This window comes from Topomyia yanbarensis, chromosome 3 (assembly GCF_030247195.1).
Source record: "Topomyia yanbarensis strain Yona2022 chromosome 3, ASM3024719v1, whole genome shotgun sequence".
Taxonomy (NCBI): domain Eukaryota; kingdom Metazoa; phylum Arthropoda; class Insecta; order Diptera; family Culicidae; genus Topomyia; species Topomyia yanbarensis.
The window spans coordinates 363,736,443-363,761,104 of NC_080672.1; the positions used below are offsets into that span (position 1 = coordinate 363,736,443).

The 24,662-nt window shown below is 41.5% G+C and overlaps 1 protein-coding gene and 1 long non-coding RNA gene across 2 annotated transcripts; one reads left to right on the forward strand and one right to left on the reverse strand.

The window, feature by feature from the left end:
- Positions 1-668: 668 nt before the first annotated feature.
- LOC131688726 (vigilin) lies at positions 669-24,662 on the forward strand. The gene is made up of 4 exons (XM_058973203.1): positions 669-761; positions 17,073-17,153; positions 18,098-20,326; positions 20,388-24,662. The coding sequence occupies exons 2-4, from the start codon at positions 17,138-17,140 to the stop codon at positions 21,887-21,889; spliced, it is 3,747 nt and encodes a 1,248-aa protein (XP_058829186.1). The 5' UTR covers positions 669-761; positions 17,073-17,137; the 3' UTR covers positions 21,890-24,662.
- On the reverse strand, positions 4,418-5,429 carry LOC131688729 (uncharacterized). The gene is made up of 4 exons (XR_009305293.1): positions 5,223-5,429; positions 5,085-5,167; positions 4,859-5,016; positions 4,418-4,801 (listed from the first exon to the last, which is right to left on the reverse strand). It is a non-coding gene; the product is annotated as an uncharacterized LOC131688729 (long non-coding RNA).

Here is a 24,662-nt window from a genome sequence, read left to right on the forward strand (position 1 = left end):
TGATTAACGTGGTTATACCAAATTAAATACTTGGGTATGATTCACGATAAAAAATTACTTTTAAGGCTTACTTTGAAAGAATCAAAGCAAAAGGCAACAAATATATAAAATGTTAAACCATCTTGAAATTCTACGCTCTGCATAAAAAACAAACTATTAATTTTTGAACAAATATTTAGACCAGCAAGGTCATATGCAGTGCCCATTTGGGCAAGTTCTTGTGTTGCTTGTTATTCATTCTACCGTAAAATTATTTTAATTTTGAACTACATACCCACATGATACTGGAAACCTGGCATCCCTGCCGCGGTGAACGGGAAAAAAGTGACCACTCGTTTATTATGGGGCAGCCAGCAACAACGGCTATAGTGAGAGAAGAAAAGCGGCCAGATAATATTTACGCTGCTATGGCGGATGCTGTGTGAAGTGTTCTTCTGATTTTTTTGACAGAAACTGTGATTGGACAGAGAAAAAGAGGCACTTTCCCCCCTGGCACCGTCGGCAAACGGAGAAAACGATTTACCGGTTTTGAAACACACCCACTCGGCCACCGTCGTGACGTCAACGTTGTTGTACATGTTCTTGTCACCTATTCGAGTTAACTTGATTTCCTCAGTCGATCTTATTCGTTTCTGTTTTTCTTTCGACCGCGTGTTTTGTGACACATCAAATAGCAAACGGCAATCCAAGTGCATTCAAGCTGGAGTCTCCAACGACGTCAACCCTCAACTAGACCCGGATCTTTGGCTATATGCAGTACAGTAAGTATTCAGTTAAACCTTATAACTTCACTTCATTTACTGTTTAAATGTAATGTCATTTACGACGTGAACTGTCGTTCTACGCATAATTGTCCCATGACAATTATGAGTAGAACGGAAGTACTTCATACGATTTTCCAGTTCAAGTTTTAACGCTAATTTATGCTGATTTCGTTTTGGGATCTGAGTCGCTCCAAAGTTCATAAAATCCTATAGAAATTGACAGTTCCAAACCTGGATCCACAAACAAAATCAGCATTAGCCACTGATGTTACGTTTACATTCCGTTTATTAAATATGTCTATCCAGGAATTCTATACTAATCATATTCTATACTGATCATATGATCATATTTCACTTATCTAAGCCTTCATACCCCTAGTTGTCAGATCTATCTATAGTTCATTTATTATATCTTGACTATTATCTAATGGCGTTTTCGATTGACTGTAAAACTAAGTCAGGGTCTTACCCCAACCGCTGACAGTTCACACATTTTGACAGCAGTTGGGTTAGAACTCACTTTCGCTTCAAGTAAAAACGACATTAATCTGATGTAATTTTACATTGTGATATCCATATTATTTAGTTATTTCCTGAAAGTCGATCGGCGATGAGATGATATCAACTCTTGTCCGCGTTTGTGCAGCGTTAGTGACTTTCTCTCACAAACGACCTTGAGTTAGTTAGCTGTTAACTTTATCGAGGGTACCCACTTGATAAAAAGATTCATGCAATGACTGGTGCACAAGGTTACGTCATTTTCGACGTACGATCTACGATCGATTACTATTAGAACAGTCAGTTGGTTCACACTTCTCTCCAGAAGATAGGAAAGTAGCCAAAGCGGCAGACAGACATCAATGATAGACAAAAAGTATGAAAGCTTATCGATGTGTGCGGGTTTGCTCCCCGAACAGGTAGTGGAAAATGACCCGCCGGCTACCGTTTTGTATTTATGATCCAATGATACACGTTGGCAGACGAGTACCTAATGAGATAATTAAATCGCCGGATTGCTTTTTAGCAACCGGTGTGGCCTTCCATGGGTAATGAGAACAGACATTCAGCACCAGACACCGATAGTCAATACTATAATACAACGGTAGCAGCAACAGCAGCAGCACCAGCACCAGTCAGAGGAAGGTCGCCCTTGTCTGGTAGCGCAATTTCTTACTGGATCTTGCGGGGTAAAAGACCTCGACCGTCACGCATACACACGAACACAGGCGCAGCGGAACGTAACACACAATGCAAACAGGAATTCCGTGGCACATGGAGGTTGGAATATTGCGACTCAGCGAGAGGGCATTCCAGCCGTGTCCCCAGCAATTAAAATTCCAAATTATACCTGAAAGTGAATCCTTATCAGAATTTAGGGATATGAACTAATTTTTTTCCAATCAATCGATCATCGGCAATACCCTTGCGGGATGGATGGAAAAAGGAAACAAGCATGTACAGTGACACGTTGAAGGTGATTACGTGATGTTTTTATTTTTTGCTGCTGTACGTACTGCCTGCTTCGCAGTTGCTGTGTGGTGATCCCTTACGAACACGAACATGAACGCATTTAATCGTGTATGTGTGTACGAACCGCGTTTAGTCTCTCATCTGAAGGAAACCTGAATGGGTATGAAATGGGAAATCAAAACAGAACCAGGGAACCGTTATTGCTGGGTATCGCTAGCCAGAAAACCGACCGACTATAGCGACTCGTAGCTAGAGAAAAAATATTGAATCTGCGTCGAGGATTGTTCCTTTTCTTTCGGTCGATTGAGCCAAATCGAGCTTATCAGCTCATGGTTCCTTGTATCGGTGATATCATTTTGATATACTGCTGCTCGGTGTATGTGTGGCTGGAAGTGGTTACTGTTTATGCCGTAATGTGCATGCAATACCCTACAACACGAATTGATTAAAAGACTGATCTGAACATTTTGGATGCTCATTATCTGCGTTTGTGCCACGAGTTCCAGTGGCGAATAAAAATGGTTCTTAAGACAACGGAAGCGGCGACTAAGGGGCAGGGTATATGATAGAGCACATGTGTTTGGTTTAATTGAATGGTTTGCCCCTTGTAGACGTGGAGTTTTTTTTATTAGTGATGGTAATAAATTAATGTTGATTAGGACTGGTAAACAGGGAGGCGTATCTGGACGACGAAAAATTCTGAGAGGATTATGAGAGAAATCCGAGAACAACCACGATTTCCATGTAAGAAGTCAGATTAATTTTTGATAGGCTGATCTTTATTGTTATTATCGAAGATAGTAAAGTCTGAAGAAATTACATATCGTCCCGCTAGCCAGAAGGAAATACTTTCCGGTTCATTCGGTTAGGGGCTATGATTGCCAACCGCATAGCCCACGAGGGTTTCTCGGTTCCAATTCTGGAGTAAATTTTCAAGAGGCCTAGAGCAGCGTTGCCAAATATTTTGAATTTATATCTGGTAAACTCGAACAATATTTAGTTAACGATTCGTTACAATAGAACTATTTCAATGTTTATAATTTTTGGGTACTTGAGGGAGAGTTTTTTTTCGAGTTTTCTCGCCTGTGATATTGAAATATAGATAACAAAATGTTCCAACCCCGAATCGTCGACTGCAGACGAAAGTAACTTTCGCTATCCGTGAAAAATTTAGATGTCATCGTCTTTCAATTCTGAATTTTCGTTATTTTGGACCATTTGTGGTTGTCCAGATTAAATTATAGAACCTGCAACTCCAAATCCGGTTTCGTCGTAGTAGGATTCGCTTCGTAGCACGAAGTCAAGCAAAACGTGCGTTCCGGTCACCAAATTGAGTTGCAGAGAAAAAAAATGACGTAGTCCATTACATTACAAAAAAAATGACGTAGTCCATTACAGCTTCCCCCGAAAGCTGTTTTCGTCCATGATTTTCCATAGCTCTACGCCGTCGATACTGTCGTATGCCGCTTTGAAGTCGATGAACAGGTGATGCGTTGGGACCTGGTATTCACGGCATTTCTGGAGGATTTGCCGTACGGTGAAGATCTGGTCCGTTGTCGACCGGCCATCGATTAAGCCGGCTTGATAACTTCCCACGAACTCATTTACTTTAGGTGATAGACGACGGGAGATGATCTGGGATAGCACTTTGTAGGCGGCGTTCAAAATGGTGATCGCTTGGAAGTTCTCACACTCCAAATGGTCGCCTTTCTTGTGAATGGGGCAGATCACCCCTTCTTTCCATTCCTCCGGTAGCTGTTCGGTTTCCCAGATCTTAACTACTAACCGGTGCAGACAAGTGGCCAACTTTTCCGGGCCCAACTTGATGAGTTCTGGGATACCATCTTTGCCAGCTGCTTTGTTGTTCTTGAACTGTTGGATGCCATCCTTAACTTCCCTCAACGTGGGAGTATCGTTCCACATTCTTTCGGGTTCCATGCTGCAGCATGACCGCTCGCGCTGCCTTCTTCTCCTCCAAAACCGCTCTGCACTCCTCGTCGAACCAATCGTTGTTACATGGGCGACTGTCGAGAGGGAATCAAAAACCTCGAGCAGTCCCGGAAAGCTCAGAAAATGCGCTCACAAAACTGAAAACACAACAAATTTTCATATTCAACATAAAACTTTATTGGCGCTGCTTCGCCCTTCTCCTCAAACTCAATTTCACCTTCATTTTCCTTCTTTTCTCTACTCTCCTCCTTTCTATTTCCTATTCAACTGCATCTCGCTCCCTTCTCTACTCTGTCCTTACACTTTACGCACATATTTTGTTTTACTCACTGCTTTCTTCCGGGGCGCCCCTCTACGCATAAACAATACCGCTCATTTCCATTCTTCCTCTCCCGACGCCTTCACCTACGCACACGCCTTCGCGGCCTATTACACAGCGTCCCGGTTCAATTCTTCGTTGTTGGCTCACCCCGCCACATGCCGATTCCGAAACTGTACTCCAGCTGCTATAAAGGTGTGATGACCGTCTCGGATTCTTGATCGTAGGGGACGACGTGACTTGTGGATTTGTCGGATGGTTACTTGCTGACGATAATCTGCAATATAAAACAAAAACCCTGCGACGCAAAGCGATCAGCTTCATTGCAGGTGCTCAAGGCTAGCGGGAAACTTACTTCCGATGGAAGGCTTTTGTTCTTGGTCTAAGCAATCCGCCACGTGATTTGTTCCGAAAAACTTCTCTCACGGTTTGATGAATCGCACGGTAGCCTTGCTTTCTCGTGGATGTCAAACTGTCCAGCTGTGGCTAGTTGCCCAATGAGCAGGATAAAATCTGTGACAAATACAAGCGAATGCCTTTATTAAGCTGAACTTTCATCCACGCGCTATGTTCATGCTTACTATTGTCTGCACCCCGGGTATTCTTTGCCGGCTACCTTGCAAGATGGCGGCGCTAGCGTCCACACTCCAGACTGTGATTTTCCCTAAGCCGTAAAAGTTGAGTTTAGCACGGCATAAATGCGATCTGGTTTCGCTTACCTTGCCTTCAGTGATCTTACTGCTGAAAATTCGGCAAAGCGGATGCTTTTCTCGCGGAACAGACAATTTTCTGCCGTGTCTTTAATTGGCGTCCCTACGAACTGGATGACACTGACCGGCGACGGTCTATTGCGTGCAGCGTTGTGCGCGAACTGGGTAAAACTAATCATGCTCTTCGTCGCAATCGTATGCTCACCCCTTCGATGAGTCTTAAGCGGCCCTTACACGTTCAATATTTTTGTCAATACCAGTATTGACGATATTGTTACAATATTTCAGTCCCGTTTGAAATCCACATCGTCAATAATTTTTTTCTATTACACGTACAATACTTTTGTCAATACTCTCTAGTATTGACGAAAATATTGAACGTGTAAGGGCCGCTTTATAATGTGTGAGAATGAGCGAATGATGAACGTAAAGCTCTCCGCTCAGCAGCGGTCCGATGGTCTGATTTTGCTTGCCTCCTCCTTTGCATCGCCGTACGTGTGTATTCTCTGAGCAAAGGCTCTCCTATTTGCCAAGGTGAGTAAGTGAGAATTCGCAGCATAGATTGAATGAACGAGACAGCCACATGTTTGTTGGTTGACGGGTGAAATGAGAAATCTTCGCGCAGGGTTGTGCGCGATCGGTGTGCGTAGGGATGCATTTGTTTTCACGTTTTGAGTTTACATTTTATTCTAAATGCTAAATATTTTCTAATTATTGCAGCAAACAAACTTAAACGTAACATCGTTCCGTCGTCTCCGTTCCTCGTACCCGACAATGTCCTCGTCTACGTTGTTGATGGCTGCTTTTACTGTTCTCCAGCAGTCCTCTAGAGGGGCCACGTCGAGCTCTCCCTCGTCCGGCAACGCTGCCTCGAGGTGCTGCGCGTATGCAGGGGCGACATCTGGTTGCTACATGATTAAAGACGGATAGTTTTGGGCGTAATTTAACCATCACCAAGTAGTGATCAGAGTCGCCACGATAGATCCTGACGTTGATAATGTCGAAGAAGTGCCGTCCATCGATCAGGACGTGGTTGATTTGCGATTTCGTCTTTAGCAGTGATCTCCAGGTGTAACTATAAGGGAGGCTGAGCTGGATGAAGGTGCTACGAATGGCCATGTTCTTGGAGGCGGCGAAATCAATGAGTCGAGGGCCGTTCTCATTCGTCAGCTGGTGAGCGCTGAACTTTCCAATCGTCGGTCTGAATTTCTCCTTCTGGCCTACCTGAGCGTTTAAGTCCCCAATGATGATCTTAACGTCTTGGCTTGGGCAGCGGTTGAGCTGCGCGTAGAAACCGTCTTTGTCATCATCGGTGCTTCCGAAGTGAGGGCTGTGCACGTTTATTGTGCTGATGTTGAAGAAACGGCCCTTGATCCGCAACCTGCACATTCTTTCGTCGATCGGCCACCAACCGATCACGCGCCTTTACATATCGCCCATCACAATAAAAGCTGTTCCTAGCTCATGTGTGTTGCCGCAGCTCTGGTAGATGGTATGATTACTTCTAAACGTTCGCACCATGGATCCTGTCCAACACACCTCCTGCAGCGCTATGATTCCGAACCTGCGGTTCTTGAGAACATCGGCGAGTATGCGGGTACTCCCGATGGAGTTGAGAGATCTGCAGTTCCACGTTCCGAGCTTCCAATCGCTAGTCCCTTTTCGTCGCAGTGGTCGTCGCCATTGATATCGGTTCGCATTCCGGAGGATCATAGTGTACAGTTGAGCTTAGAGTCCTTCACTGGCACTCGGACGGTGATCAGCCGCCCCTAACATGGGGAACAGACCCTGTTTTCAGCCGCTTCCCCTGGAGATCAGACGCTCAGGCTTGCAGCAGCAAAAAGCCTCCCCCTTCCCTGTCAGCCTACGACCAAAGTTCTCACCGGGGTTGGTTACCCGATCTTCCCTAAGGTTGCTCGTAGTTCCCGGCCAGTACCACGGGGAGGTAGGGATAGGAGTTGCTGGGACGGGGCTCTGTCTTACGCATTACCCAGCCTTTACCGACCGAATATTTTTAATAAATATTTTATTGAAATCAAAACAAAATTACTGAAATTTAAAATGTTTTTATTGAAAGCACAAATTTATTGTAATTGCAATAAAGAAATATTTTCAGACCAATAAGTTTGTTGTTTGAAGTAATAAACAATAAATGATAGGATTCAATAACACATATTTTTGATTTAAATATGCTTAATTTTTCTGCGTGTATGCTGTTGGTGTTACCGTGTTCCAACCCCTTTCTGTCTTTTGCGGTAATGAAAGCACGTTAAATTAGAAGGTCTCGAAGTTTCTACTATCTGGTGATTCAAAATTGAATCGGGTTAGTTATTTGTATCTCTGAAAGAAAACAAATCTATATCGTAATCGGGAACCGGGGTTATTAAGCCCCGAAGGGGTCATTCGGACCCCCACAATTTCTCAGAAAATCGTAACACTTTCTGACTGTCGTACATATTCGTAGAACCGCTATTCTAAAACATTGATTTTGACAGCTGAATCTAATTCTTTGGTTTTTGAATTACACTCAGGTTTTTTTACGCGGGGGATAAAAAACACGTTAATTGGAAAATCCGCGTAAACAACCGCGGTAATTGGAAAATCCGCGTAAAAACGCATTAATTGGAAAAATCCGCGTAAAAAAAACTCGTAAAAAATCGCGTAAAAACCTGGGTGTACCCCGAATTGAATACATTGTAAAATGATGGAAAAACGTAAAGTTTTGCAAATTGTCATCTAGCCATGGAGTAGTGCAAGTGAGCTTCTATGGCACCATAATGTAGCTGAGGCTTCAAACTAACAATTAGGACCTTTAAACGATAAATCCTTTCACATCTATCCACCTAAATGGGCGATTTGCTTAGGTAGGTCCTAGAAGCCCCGGCTTCCCCTATAGTAAAAACAAAATTTAATTTAATATGTTTAAATTCTTGATAAAGCTTTGAGCTTTGATTACTGAATTATGCAATCTAGGATGCAAAAGTACAGTAGTTTTAAATATATAGGGGAGAGTGAGGACACTTGATCCTTGGAGATATTTGATTCCTTGGCCATATCTCATAATCTATACATCAAAAGTTACCACAATATAAAAAAAATGAAATATTTGATCGATTATGATCTTTTGAAAACAAATCTAATGTATAATATTTGATTTGGAAAAGTTGTACAATATTTCAGAAAATATGTTTTGGTATCCATCTCGAAGATCTTTTTACACATTTTTTAAACGGTTGTATCGGATCGGCGAACTAATTATATATAAATATTTTCAAGTACGATTACTTTCTAAGGGCTTTTGTCTAGAAAAAAAACGTTCTTCGAATAAAAAGTATCACCAAAAAAATAAATTTTTGTTCACCTCATACAATAGGTATCTTTGATCCCTGTAACACTGGGTACACTTGATCCCTATCGTTAGCTCTCTCAAACACTTTCGAAATGTATAGAAATAGAAAAACATCATTTTCATAAAGTGCCTGGCACTATTAATTGATCTAAAATGTTTTTACATGAACATATTATGGTATAAGTTACTGAAGGTTAGGAAAGCCAGTTAAACAGTTAAACATATTATTCATAGCTCTCACAATTCAAATGGACTACAAAATGGCGAATTTGCAATATTTTTTAAATTTTTATTTCATTGAAAAGTTATGAGAAAAAAAAAAAACAAAAGTAGGATCAAGTGTACCCACTCTCCCCTACGGGAGCCCGGGGCTATTCGGAGCTACCTAAGCAAATTACCCTTTTAGGTGGATAGATGTCAAAAACATTATCGCGCAGTTTGAAATCTCAGCTACATTTTGGTCCACAAAAAATAATTTGCGCCACTCCTTGGCAGCGCTAGGCGACGATTTACAAATTTCTACTTTTTTCCATTATTTTACAACTAAGGGATTATTTTTTATTGTAATGGAACTACGTTGACCTATGTAATTTTTATTGGAGAAACTCCTTAAGAAGCAAAAATTAAATAAATTGTTTTAAAAAATTAATCTGTATAGTCACAGTTGTTGATTCGCGCATCATGTATTTTCTTTGCAGGGGTATGTGCAATAGGGTGGGACAAAAATTAGATTCCAACTCCGAGCAACTTTTTAGGTACTATTTGGGTCCTAGAACAACTGCGCTAATTCTTAGCTTGATCGGTGAAACTATATTTTTGCGCCCACTGTTTGAAGTTTACATGGGATTTTATATGGGAAAATTAACTTTTACAAAATAATTCCTCCAGGAGTCGCCCATTACTTCCTAAAAATAAATCGTTATATGGCTTTTATAGGAAATTTAACAAAGAAACAAAGTCTCGAAAACCACGAAACGATCTGACGCTTGAGAAAAAAGTTATTAAGCAGCAACCGATTGATGCTCTGACGATTGATAAAATATTTATTTTTTCTAGCACCACTGCTGTTGGTTGTCCAATTATTCGCAATTTTGTTTTAATTCTCTCTTAATGTGTCTAAATCGTTTATCTATACTATTTGGTCGCTTCGCAGGGTTTTGAGGGATAAATTGAGGCTTCTCTTGTACATAATAAGAGAAAGTTAAAATTTTGTATATAATTAGACCGTCAGAAGCAGTGATGCTATGAAAAGTGAAATTTTCATCAATCTTCAGGGCATCAATCGGTTTTTGCTTAATAATTTTTTCCACAAGCATCAGATCGTTTTGTAGTCTTCTAGACTTTGTTTCCTTGACAAATTTCCTATAAAAATCAGACGTCCATTTATTTTAGAAGATAACGGGCGACCCTTGGAAGAATTAATTTGCAAAAGAAAATTTTCCCATACGAAATCCCATGTAAACTTTAAACCGTGAGCGCAAAAATACAGTTTCACCGATCGAGCTAAAAATTTGCAGAGTTGTTCTGGGAGCTAAATGGGACCCCAAAAGTTACTCGGAGCCAAATTTTATTTTTTTCATATAATCATGTCTCACTCTAATGTGCAATCGTGTGCGCAGACGCAAGCCGCTGAACGGTGGTTGATGGAATAAGGGGTCCGAATAGCCTCGCACGCTCATTTCCCACAAAAGTGGCAAGCGTCTTGAACATATCTGTGATTTTCACTCAGACAAAAATCATTCCATAAAATAGGAGCCTCAAGCTTTCCAAAACACTTCCCCGTTATTTTTTTCACTTTTATTTGTTGCTTTAATCACGGTTTTACCATTATAATAATTTTTGTTCTGAGGATGGCAAAAAATGAAACACGTTGTATCTCCTTCCTAAAAAAAAGCTTTTAATCCACCTTACAGTGTGATGAGACATTTCTTATAACTGTTATTACTCTCTTCGGATATTATATCGGCTGAGAACATTTAGAACTTGATGTTTCGCGATGTTTTTGATAACACATACTACATGGGACAGTGGCAGGACTCAGAGAAACGCTCAAATCAGCATAGGACAACATCAGTGCTAAACCAAATCAATGGAAAAGCTGAAAAATGGTCCATAAAATAGACGAACAAACGAATTATTACTAGTGCTCTGTTAATAACATATCTAAATTCTTCAATCTATGCATTGTGTAGGGAAACTGAATTTTCCTAAAGCGCGATTTTTTTTTTAAATTTGAAGTGTATACTCTCAATAGCGTTTTCTCAAATTACCAACCCGACTGGGAACTAAGAACTGACATTGCAGCTCTTGATATCACGCTACCTCTGAAGTGCATGCGTGCATAGTTCAAACATTATTTCGAGGTCGATTTTTTTCAAAGTGTCTTTCCAGTAGTATCTGAATTGAATTTTATTGTTAATCCAATTGTCAAAGAACATATTTAAAAACTCTCAAGTCTCGTTAGGAAAAATCATTACCGCTACTGGACTTTTGTCACCCGCGCTAGTGCACTGGGTGCATGATGCTCTGAAAATCTAGTGAACACAGTGAATAATAAATACAGGAATGACCCGGTTTTATCAGGCCCATGGTGTATTTTAGGCTTTTTTGTACTAAATCGGGACATATTTCTTCCTTTATAATAAACCGAAACTGTTTAAATATTCTTCGTTAGTCCCTGTAGTCTCATAACTATGTCTGATTATTTAATTTAAATTTCTGTTAAAGGGGTCTTTCAGCCTAAAATTTAAAGTAGTTTGATTTTTTACGATTTGCAAATCTTTAAGAAAAGCAAAATACGCTCAAGAAAGGATTTACTCGAATTCAGCTTTGTTCGTCTGCTAGAGCCCATAAAACATATGAGGCTGACAAAATCGGGGATAAACAAAATTGGACGCAGAGTAATCCGGGGGCTGATCAAATCGGGGCTTCACTTTATCATAGTAGATACGCAGTATTCGAAGAAGTTTCTTGTGGACGAGTGTAGAACGACTTTGTTTCTACTTACTTGGAGTCAGTGGCGACGCTAGAAATTCGGTTTGGTGAAAATCAAACTAACTGTCAAAATGGCATAATTCCGAAGCCGTCATCTTTGATGTTTTTAAGTTATGAAGAATTAATTTGTCAAAAAGATAGTAGCAGACTTCCTGTCTTTACCGAATTCGTTGAGACTGTCATTTAAAACAAGTTTGTTGAAGGCATTAATACTACGTGTAGGAAGTATATCGAGCTATAAAATGATGTTCACGAAATGCTCTTAAATCTATTTTTTCCCAAATAACTTTTGATTGTGAGCTTCACAAACTGAAGCTTTGAATAAAAAGTAGATTTTATTGTTTATAAACAGTAGAAGAGATTTGTCATACACAGTAAAATCATAATAGTTTATTTTAAAGGTAAATATAAATAGCCTGAAATATTTTGATACCCTGAACTCATGGAGCCTTCATGTCTTCAACAAAGTGGTTTATAATAGCACTCTCGAAAATTTTGCTGAAGTCATTAACAAAGTTAGTGTGAACAGTAAAATCTCCATAACTTGACCGGCAAAATTATTTTATCAGATGATGTACTGGTTTTACGTTGTATATTTTATGTTGTAAAATTTTTCGAAGATACTATACCTCCGAAAGCCCCTAGTCTGGATATCCGGACATGTTCAGGATGGTGCTGCAAAATTGTCTGAATGAAGCCAATTTCCCCAAAATGTGGAAGATCCAGAAGCTGGTGTTGCTACCAAAACCAGGGAAGCCACCTGGCGATCCGGTCTCGTACAGTCCCACATGTCTGCTGGATACAATCGGAAAACTCCTGAAAAGGTCTGCTGGATACAATCGGAAAACTCCTAACAGGTTGACGAAATCCACGGAAGGTGAGCGCGGACTGTCCAAGATGCAGTTCGGATTCCGCAAAGTAGCATCGACAGTGGATGCAATTCGGACAGTGCTAGAGAGTGCTGAGAAGGCATCTAAACAGAAGTGAAGAGGAGATCGATACTGCGCAGCTACGAAGCCATCGCTGCAGAGAATGAGGGTTCCTGACTATCTATGCCAAATCCTGAAGAGCTACTTCCAGAGTAGAGTGCTGCCGTACGAGACGAGCGAAGGGCACAAGTCAATGCGAGTCACAGCGGGCAGTCCAACTTATTGGAACGGGTTGTGCGATGGGCACTGCAGCTGCCCAGGAAAGTGAAAATCGTAGGTTTCGCGAATGACGTGTCACTAACGGTGATGGGTGAGACACTTGAAGAAGTGGAGGTGTCGATGATGGAGACAATAGACGCGATCGAGAGCTGGATGAATAGGGTAAAGCTGCAAATAGCTCACCACAAGACGGAGGTGTTGTTGGTCAGCAACTACAACTACGATGTCGGAGGGCACGTGATTGCTCGAAGCGTGCACTGAAGCATTTGGGAGTGATAATGGACGATCGGTTGAGCTTCAACAACCACGTCGACTGCGTCTGCGACAAGTCGGCGAAGGCAACGAACGCAATAGCGAGAATCATGCCAAACGTCGGCGGCCAAGGAGCAACACGAGACGTCTGCTGAAAACCAAGCAGAATCGTAAAAAGCTGAACAGGACATTCCGGCTGATGGCCGCACGAGTCGCGAGTGCTTACAGAACAATATCATCGCAGGCAGTATGCGTTATCACTGGGATGATCCCCATCTGTATCATTCTGGCTGAGGACGTGAAATGCTACCAGCGGAAAAATGCACGTAATGCAAGGAAACTGGTCTGATTCGTTGGCTAAATGGCAGCAAGAGTGGGATAACGCGGAGAAAGTAAGGTGGATCCACCGACTCATCCCAAATGTGTCGGCTTCGGTGCATAGGAAGCATGGAGAGGTGAACTTCCATTTGACGCAGTTTTTGTCCGGGTACTGATGCTTCCGGAAGTACTTGCATCGGTTTGGACATGCTTCATCATTCCTTTGGTCGGAGTGTGCGACTGTGCAGAAGACACCGGAATACGTGGTCTTCGAATGCCCTAAGTTCGAAGAAGCTCGTAGGGGTATACTTGGTGTGACAGTTGACAATATAGTCGAAAAGATGTGCCACCACGAGCATACCTGAGACGTTGTCAACAGAGTAGTTACGAGTATACTCTCCGAGCTGCAGATGAAGTGGCGAGGGGACCAACAAAGTAGCGTCATTGGCAAAACAGGTTTCGAGAGAAATTTCGCCGCCTGGGAGCTCTCCGACTTTGTAGGCTAGGTCCACCACCGGGGACCAGTTGAGTAGTACGCGACGTAGCATCGGGTTTGGGTCGTCGGGGCGTGAACCGGACGTCAGGTTTCACCGGAATCGCCGGACCGACCTCGACACCCTACCGGGTAGATCGTGAATAGGCTAGATCCACTGCCGGGGATTAGACCGAGTAGACCGCGTCGAATAGCTAGCAGTGGGTCGTTGGGGCGCTGGTGAACCGGAAGTTACGCTCCACCCGGAATCGCCAGATAGACCTCAGCAGTAGTTCGGGACGAAGCGGGGAGCTGAATGGCTCACGGAAACCGCTCGGTTTCGGGAGAACATAGAATTCTCCGTCGGAGTAGGCTAGGTCCATCGTCAGGAACTAGACCAAGTAGTTCGCGAACAAGTCGGGAGCTCAACGAGTAAGCGCTGCTGAATAGTTCGAGAAGGGAGTTGCGTTGCTGAATGGCACAAGTGAGCCGAAGAGATCGGTAAATTAGACAATCTGAAGTTGCCGCCCAGATTGTTTTCGTATGGGAAGAGCACTAAGTCTCGACCCACAGCTAGCTCTCCGACTGCCATGGTCTGTGTGGATTGTGGTGAATTAGTAGTGTGTCGAGGAGTAGTACTGTAATCCTAATGAAGAAACTAAATTCAAAGTAGTTGAAATAGATTAGATGCTATGCACATAAAATCTCTGCCGTAAGGTAGTGCCAGGGAGGAATCGGGTTCTGGGCAAGAGCAGTGGTTTTTAGCGGGTCGGGTGATGGTAAGCCCAAAACCGTTCGTTGAGTATTTTTTTGGAGGAAACTTTGCCACTGCGACCACTATTCAGGTTATCTTTTGTGGCTGCCCCTGTTTGTTCTACATGTTACAAATTGCCCGCTCAGTATTCTCAATGCTTTTTTGAAAGATTTTCCTGCTCTATAAAAAAACAGACACACGGATATACACAGACACACACACATACACACACAGTTATTGTCCCAAATCGTCGAGCTGAGTCGATTGGTATATAAGACTTGGTCTTTCGGGCCTCGGAAATAATTTTTGAAAGTTTGAGCGAATTCTATACATTTCTTTTATAAAGAAATGTGAAGCGGGAAAAATCGAGTAATGAAAAATGACTAAAAAATTTCAATTTTCAATCACCATAATCCTATCCTGAACCTAAAAATCACGTAAAATTTATCTGAAAATGCATATAATTATTTTCCATGTAGCTTTTCGCATAACTTTTATGAGCAAATAACATAAATGTGCGAGATATGGTTTTGATTACATTCATTGGAATAATCACATACATTTTATATGAACTGCCGTTTAAAGTTATTAGTTTTAGACAATAGATTTCAAGCGCAATACTTATGAGCATTATTGGTTGTGATTGTAAAATTCGTGTGATATTTTAATATTTTTAGATGATTTTTCAGGCTTTATTGTAGAAAATTAAAGCTTGTTGTAAAAAAAGAATTTAAAGTTCAAAAATGTTAATTTAATCTTACTATATCCCAATCATCTTTCCGTGTGCTCGAAGAGACGTCAGTACGAGAAGAGAAGGTTACTTTTTGTGGAACACATTCGGCGCTTGAAGAATAGTGTCACCTTCTGTAAATATATATTCAGATGAGTGGGATAAGTATTGCATTGTTGATGCATGTATTGCTAAACGATAAAACTTACATTGTGTTTGTTCCAGATATACAAGAAATCCAAGTCGGTTAACAATTGATTAACAATTTTAAGATGTTTTTTTTCATATCTGAAAATCATATTTATCTAACATTTATTCTTTAATTTGATGCTACAGATACCTTCGTTCATATACAATGTATCATTTTGACTATAGATAATTATTGGTGGGTCATCATAATTTGTATGTGATTTGCACATAATTTTCAATGGATACACATAGTATGAATGTGATTGTTATCAGAGTTGAACTATGCGATTTTTCTAATAATTTTTACGAGATTTCTTGGTTCAGTGTATGCAGAAAAGCCTTTCGAATTTGAGTTGTCCGCGACGAGCTGCTGCGCGAGATTATTTAGAAATCCGTCATTTTTATTTATTTTGACCTAAAACAATTTTTTTTCGTTGGGTAAATATATGTTCAAAAATACACCAAGGATAATTGGCGTTTTTCTGGTTGTTTTCATTAAAAAATTCCGAAAAAATTTCGCCTCAGGTAGAAACCTTTTCATGGCATTATGCACGTTCCCCGAATGTTTCGCGTTGCACTGTACATGTGTATAGGTCTCGATAACGTATTTCACGGCATGATCTGTAGAGGCATTGCAGACTAATCATGAGTCATCAAACAACTACAGAAAACGGTGAAAACGAAAAATTGTGGTCAAAATTGTTAGTCTCATTTTAGTCCGCCATATTGGAATATCCTTTTTTATTTTTTTTGGTGATCGTTGGAAGTCCTGAATCAATTTTCAAACTTTTCACGTTTTATAACTATATTCAACTGCATTAGTCATAGATCGTGTACGTGGTTTCAGATGCGCCGCAGATTAATCAACAAAAGCTAACCGAAGCCTTTATACCGTGCAAGACACATCCACCAATAAACAGAAAGCCATTTCTACTTCTAACTCTCTTTAAAAAAATATATTTAGAGATTTTAATTTTCGATTCCACCCGCAATGAAAAAAACATGGAAGAAAATAGTATTAAAATTCAAAAAGCTTATATTTTTGTCTTCATTTACAATTTCTTTTCAAGACGAAAAAACAAAATGGCGCCCGTGGTGGCTTTCTTTCTAAGGTTAGGTGCGCGTGGAATTCCAAAAATTTCATACATCCTGCTGACTCACGATCGATCTGAAACATAAAAAAATAATAAGGCTCTAAAGTAAACTAAATTTATTGAAAGAATGACCTAAGAACGGGTATTAAAATTCAAATTTGACGTAATGGTACGAACTCAAAATTTGTGATCGATTTTTTAGCCCTTTTCCCACTTTAGGGCTTCACTAAAAATAGTGAATACAAAGAATTTGTTGATTTCTTCCGAGAGGTCAAAAGATGAAGTGTTTAAACTGAACTGTTTTCAAATAAAATTGCACGCAGTTTTAAAAAAATCATGTTTTGAGATAAACGCCTTTAAAGTTTTGAGAACACTTTCGATGAATTATTTGAATCTGAAGTCAGTTTTGCAAAATTCAAAATAGCCGATAAAAAATTACTGGTATTTCAGCAAAAATCGAGAAAAGGTTTTATGATTTATAAACATGAAATTGAGTTTAATATGTGTCGTAGAAAATTCATGATTGTCTAACCGGTTTTCTTTCTTTTTCTATTCACAGTGGTACTGTAAAGACTTGCTACGAATCAGGACTTTTCTTTTCAAGCAGTAAAACAAGCAGCAGTGATGGAGGATTCAGCAGGTTGGTTGAACTTTAATTACTTTTTCCAGACAGCTTTCAGCTTTCCGAGGATTCGGATAAGGGACCATTCAGGAATTACGTAGCGTGAAAATTACCCAAAAGTGACTCTTCCTCCCTACAATTGTCACAAATATTGTAATCACCCCTCTTTCAGTACGTACCGAAAAAACATTGTTTTTCTTCAGCAAAAACATGGTACGTCACATTCAATGTCACAAAATTTAACTTGGTCACTACTAAATAAAGCATTGCTTGGCAAAACCCCCTAATAGAGAGGACAGATAATAAGTACCGTTTTAAGACTTTCTGGAAGAGTATGTGAAGATGGGAGCACGTCGTTTGGCAGAAGTTCGTTGGGCATAATGGTCGTTTGGCATTATTTGAAATATACATCGAATTTTCTGTTATTAGTCGCCTAATGTGGCTTCGCCATATCGCTTTACGTTTGGTGCTGTCTGACATCGCTCCGCTTTGTCGGACTTAAATTTGGTGGCCGCCGACCCGCCGTCGGAAGCGACGGCCCCTTGCAAGCAAACCTGTGATCCACTCGTTGCTTGGAGTGGATCACAGGTTTGCTTGCAAGGGCCCGTCGCTTCCGACGGCGGGTCGGAGGCCACCAAATTTGGCGGATCCTTCAACAGTTTGCTTGCGAACTTATTTGTCATGCAGATTGAAAGGACTGCTCATGTTTGAAAGACGGAGTTAATATATGTTTTATCAGCCTAAAATTCGCCAAGGGGCTGATAAAAACGGGTTTTAACTGTATAACAGATTTCAATGTATATTTCAAATTATGCCAAACGAAAGCATGTGTCACATGCTGTTAGCCAAATGAACATTCTGCCAAATGAACTTATGTCAAACGACGTGCTACCTGTGTAGATATAAGCAAAAAACACGACAAATTTTAATAATACTTCTTTCATTCTCTCCTTCTCTTCCAGTAATTGATCAGCAGCCCACCAACTCCGCGTACGAGCACCACCACCATATCGCCCAGGTAGCTCCGACCCCGTGCTATGACGATCTGTTCCCGGCTCTGCCGGAGAGCGCCCCGCCGCGCTTCAACAACCAAACTATCCTGCCGGCAACGCAGAACATGCGCGTCGGCAGCTCGGTTGTGACCCAGGTCTTCATCGTACCGTCCGGTGAACGCAAGTACGACTCGGATAAGTTTGGAGAGGGCGAATCGTTGCGCACCTGTCAGAACATCATGAAGGAAACCAACGCCCATATCGAGATCTCGAGTGGCAAGGATCAATCGTTGACCTTCCTGGTGACTGGTAAGCCGAACGAGGTGATCGAAGCCCGCCGCAAGATTCTGGTACACTTCCAGACGCAGGCTAGCAAGTCGATCAGCATCCCGCGGGAGCACCACCGCTGGATCCTCGGCAAGAAGGGTGAGAGGTTGCGCGAACTGGAGAAGATCACCGCAACGAAGATCATCGTACCACGCATTACCGATGGCTCGGATATTATTACGATCTCCGGTACCAAGGAGGGCATCGAGAAGGCCGAGCATGAGATTCGTATCACCTCGGATGAGCAATCGCGCAAGGCGTTCGAACGGGTTAACATCCCGAAGATCTATCATCCGTTTATTATGGGGCCGCATAACGAAAATGTCAACAAGATGATGGACGAAACCGGTGCAAAGATCAACATTCCGCCACCGTCAGTGCAGAAGGACGAAATTATCATCACTGGCGAGAAGGAGGGAGTGCTCCAGGCGAAGACCCGCATCGAAGCCATCTGCAAGGAAATGGAGAAAAAGTGCACCAGCGTTGGCGTTGAGGTTCCACGTGCTCAGCACAAGTATATTGTTGGACCAAAAGGTGCTACCATCCAGGAGATTTTGGCGATGACTGGTGTTTCTGTGGAAATGCCAGCTAGCGATGCCCCGAACGATACCATCACTCTGCGTGGCCCGCAGGATAAGCTCGGAAACGCTCTGAGCGTCGTGTACCAGAAGGCGAACTCTGTTCGCACTACGACGCTGGAGTGTCCCCAGTGGATTCACAAGTACATCATTGGACGCGAGGGCGGTCATATCAAGGAATTTACCGCTCAGTATCCGAATGTGCATGTCGAATTTAATGAGGATAGAATCAAGATCGAAGGTCCTCCAGAGCAGGTGGAAGCTTCCTCGGAGGCACTGGAGAAAATAGTCAATGGGCTAACCGAGCGTCTCACCTTTACGGAGATGGTGGTGGATCCGATTTATTGTAAGCATATTATCGGTAAAAATGGGTCCAACATCAACCGTATGAAGGATGAGTACGAGGTGCTGATCAACATCGACGAAAAAGACCTGAAGCCGATCCGTATCGAGGGACCGGCCGATGGCGTTGAGAGAGCAAAGCAGGAGCTGCTTGATAAGATAGCGAAACTGGAAAATGAAAAGGAAGAGTCTATCGTAATTGACCATCGTCTGTTCAAGACGATCATCGGTGCGAAAGGCGAAACGATTCGAGAGATCCGCGACAAGCATAACCAAGTGCAGATCGTCTTCCCCGGGCCGAACGACAAGTCGGACATTGTTAAGATTCGTGGACCTCGTGAGGATGTGGACAAGTGTCACAAGTATCTGACCAAATATGTTAAGGAGCTGCAGAAGAGCTCTTTCGTGATGGAGGTTCCGATCTTTAAGCAGTTCCATAAGTACATCATTGGCAAGGGTGGTGCCAATATCAAAAAGATCCGGGATGAGACTCAGACAAAGATTGATCTCCCGGCGGAGGGTGATAAGAATGAGATGATTGTTATCACTGGCAAGAAGGAGAACGTGAAGGAAGCCCGCGATCGGATTCAGAAGATTCAGGAAGAACTTGCTAACATTATCACCGAGGAGATTCAGATTCCTCCGAAGTACTACAATTCGCTGATCGGTTCGGGTGGTAAGCTGATTTCGTCGATCATGGAGGAATGCGGTGGTGTTTCGATCAAGTTCCCTAGTCCGGAATCCAAGAGCGACCTGGTGGCTATTCGTGGTCCGAAGGAGGATGTCGAGCGTGCCAAGCAGCAGTTGGTGGAGTTGACCAACGAGAAGGAGCTGTCGTCCTACACGGCGGAGGTACGTGCCAAACCGCAGCACCACAAGTTCCTGATTGGTAAGAATGGCGCTTCCATTAAGAAGATTCGTGACCTGACTGGGGCCAGGATTATTTTCCCAGGTAAAGATGAGAGTTATTTTACTTTTGAGTGTTTGGTTACTAATATTGTATCATTTTGTAGGAAACGATGAGGAGGACAAAGAGGTGATTACCATCATCGGGAAAAAGGAAGGCGTCGAAGAGGCCAAGATTCAGTTACAGGCGATTATTAAGAATATTGATAATATTGTTGAGGACGAGATCAGCGTGGAGCCGAGACATCACAAACATTTTGTGGCTCGTCGTGGCGAGGTGCTGCATCGAATTTCGGAAGAATGTGGTGGGGTTATGATTTCGTTCCCCCGCTCGGGAATCGATAGCGACCGAGTGACGTTGAAGGGTGCCAAGGACTGCATTGAGGCAGCGAAGGCTAGAATCCTGGAGATAGTTGAAGATTTGGTGCAAATGGTTACGATCGAGTGCATTATCGATGCTCGTCATCATCGTATCGTAATGGGTAGGGCCGGATCAAAGGTACAGGCCGTAACGGCGGAGTATGAAGTGAGCATCAAGTTTCCGGACCGGGAGATGCAGGATGCGTATGTTGAGGAACAGCAAAATGGAGATGTTAATGGTATGGAACCCATTAGATCGTCGGACATTATTAGAATCAGTGGTCGTAAGGACAAGTGCGAAAAAGCGAAGGAAGCTTTGCTGGCACTGATTCCAGTTACGGAAGAAATTAATGTACCGTTTGATTTGCATCGTTCCTTGATCGGACAGAAGGGACGTGATGTCAGAGAGCTGATGAATACCTACGATGTGCACATCGAACTGTCCCCACAGGATCAGAGGTTGGATGTCATTAAGGTGACCGGTGCGAAGACATGTATCGAAGAGGCGAAGCTTGCCATTGCCAAGCGAATTGAGGAGCTGGAAGCGGATCGTAAGGATCGTGAACTGCGTTCGTATGAGGTCAAGGTTGAAATCGATCCGGAGTACCATCCGAAAATTATTGGCCGTCGTGGTGCTGTTGTCAACAAAATTCGTGGCGCCCACAATGTGCAGATTTCATTTCCTAAGCAGGATGACCCCATCAACAACGTTATCACCATTCAAGGTTACGAGGCTAACGCTCTCGCAGCCCGGGATGAGATTTTGGGTATCGTAGGTCAATTGAGCTCTATGTACCGCGAAGAGGTTTCGATTGACGAACGCGTTCACCGTCGTTTCATTGGTTTCAAGGGACGTCGCGTGCGCGAGATTAAGGAACAGTTCAAGGTGGAACTGAACTTCCCGCGTTTAGAAGACAAGGATCAGTCAGTCATTGTCATCATCGGGTCCAATCGGGACGATGTGGAAGCTTGTCGCGATCATTTGCTCAACTTGGAGGAAGAATTTTTGCAGGATGTAGTCACGGCTGTGCCATCGCAGCAGACTACCTTCACGCAGATACTGGAGGATTCGATGAGCAACAATCGGGAGCGCCCGAAGCACGGTTTTGTCGTGTCCGGGGCCCCATGGCAACGCAAGACTCCGAACACTCAGTCGCAGGAAGATTTCCCCGACTTTGGACTGGGGGCAGCCCCAGCCGAACCGGCTCCGAAAGCTTCGATTTCTTCCGCTTGGAATGCACGCCACTAATAAGCATGCTGGACAGGTGGCTTCCGCAATTTAATACATATAGGTTAGTTGTTAGATGACAGAGATAAATGAAAAAAACCGAGTGAGTCAAGGAGAGATCAGAGAGCAGACTAAGTCCCTTCCCCCCTCCCATCTGGTTGTAATTGACGCCGGTTTCGTATTCCAAATTGTGACCATTGTACGTACGTAAGGGGAAACATTTGGATTAGCATTTTTTATCTCTCGCTCTCAAGCTCTGAAGACACTCTGCATATATTTGTATGTATCCAAACAGCCTCAAGAAAATCTACATCGTGTGAAACATCTTTACGAAACTAAGACAAATATTATTGTTTATCTTATTTTTTTTTTTTTTGGTTTAATGTTTTTGTTTTGTTTTGTGACCAGAAACTGAACTGCGGGAATACAAGATTAGTGCAAGTTGTACATAAAACAAAAACAGACACCAGGGAGTTTTGATTTTAGAAACTAGAAAGAACGCAAAATCCGCAGCAAAAGTTAAAAACAAAACTTATATACTAGCTAGGCTTTCTACATTTGTTCTTCGATGTGAACAATTTCAGCATGCAGTACAATGTTCGGTTATTTTAAACAAAGTTAATAGATATTATTCCGAGAGCAACCAAAATGAAAGAAAAATCTAACCTAAAGTGCTCGAAATGCATGACAAATATTTTCAAACCTTAATTTTTCGGTTCGGCTGACAATGGTGCTATCAGGAATAGACAATGGTTTTTGAGATGGATCCTCAAACTGATTCGAATGGTATGGGTAAATAATTATGTTCGGGTCCTTGATGGTCATGGAACGAATAAACCGTCACGACAGGCAATGAAAATTAGGATCTACCTTGATCACTGCTTTATTGGAACATGTTTTTTTTTGTAGATTCTGAATATAATATTATAATCCTGAAGGGACCTTTAAGGTAGTTGAAACAAAAATACTCTCGCACACTATGGGCTGAATGAGTACTTGTACTAGTCTCAGCATTGAATTCAGGAAAGATGAATTATAATGAAAAAGGTGTCTGTTTAACCGTTGGTGTTTTGTGAACGATCGGAAATCTTGTTTCTGGCGCAGATACGTACAGAAAAAAAATAAATTCATATGAAGCATTTACTGTTTTCGGCTTGTCTTGAACGCTGGTGTTCTAATAGATTGTTTTTTATTTTGATTTGTAAACTAACAATAAAATAAATAGATTAATTAGGTATTGCGCCTTTTTCATACTAAAACTAAAAAATCACGATTTAGAAGAAAAATTCCGCTATGTTAAAATGGACTATGCTTGGTACACTGTTTACACCAACACAACGCTAGCGGAAACTACTGAGATTTGGCTGATGCAGCAGACCGGCCAGCCTTTATCGTATTGTCATCACCAAACAACCAGGCACTCTGGAGTTTGTGGAACAGAATGACAAAGCGCAAACGCCTGTGCTGCACCAGCCAAATCGCGACTTGATTCCTTTCTCACTGCTGCTGCTGTTAAAAAAAAAAACAAACAAACAACATTGGTTTAAGAAAATAACATCATTCATTGAACCATTCGACTTAAAAATATGATTGACCCCCCAACGCTCATCGTCTTAACGGATATTCGAAAGGAATTGTGGAAAACCTTAAAAAAGTTTCAAACCTACAGACTTTTTTGTGTTTGTGTTTTTAGTAGGAGAATAGTTATTTGGAAAAAAAGATGTCAAAAAACAAAAGAGAAGGAGAAAACCTATTGATTTAAAAATAGAGTGAAACTAATATATTGAAATAAAAAATTAGAGTGTAATAATTACACTATTGTATGCATACACTTTTTAAAAAAACAAAGCAGGCGGCATGTTACAACAGAAGCGAACTGAGAAAAGAAGCAATCTTTTTCAAACATGGTAAGAAAAATGTGTACCAAAAAGCACACATACACAAGTTTGCTGCTCAATCTGCGAATAGCGCTCTCGGGTCTTGAAACCCGGGCGAACATTGTCAGTCACTCACTACTCACTAGTGTATGTAGTAGCATTATGGAACCAGAAATCGGGAAGGTGAAGAAAACAGACAAAATGCAAAATAAAGTGGATCAAGTTAAATAAATAAAAAAAATCAGATTGGTTAGGTTTGTTCTGTTTGTTTAAATGTATAAAAAGGAAACAAAAAAAAGTAATAAAGCGAAGCAAAACCGACACAAAAGTGCAAAACCAGAAACTGTAGAACTCCTTGGTTGATTTTGCAATTTTTACAGTAACAAGCAAAACAAACTTTATATATTTTTTGATAATCAAGTATAGTGAATATATGAAACTTTAATAATAGAATTATTTTTTTCTATTGTTTTAAAATAATAATATACAACTAGTTTGAAATCCTACTGAAAGTAAATGGGTGAATCATGAGACCATTGTGTGTGCGTATCAAATTAGTAGACAGACATGAAAAACAAGCTCTAGAAACGAGACATAACGTGGAGGAACAATAAACGTTGTGGAACGAATGTGAAGAAGAAGAAAAAAACAGTCACTAAAGACGATTTAAATTATACACTCAATCTACTAATAATAATTATTATTATAAACGATATACTAATTGAGGCGAAGAACAGCAAGCAACTTACCTTTTTTTTTTGTAGGATTGGAAAAGGGGACATGAGAAATATCTAAATTCAGTAACAGAGCAGGAGAAGTTAATGAATTAAATAAGTGGAAACTATTAACCTTTTTGCTGTGTAACGTCAAAGAAGAGGTGAAATAAACTTATTACATTTTCCGTAATTGTTTAAAAA

Excerpts from the sequence above, each read along its gene's own strand:
- LOC131688726 (XM_058973203.1), top strand. Across the intron at positions 20,327-20,387 it reads GGCCAGGATTATTTTCCCAG|GAAACGATGAGGAGGACAAA; the intron begins GTAAAGATGAGA and ends ATCATTTTGTAG.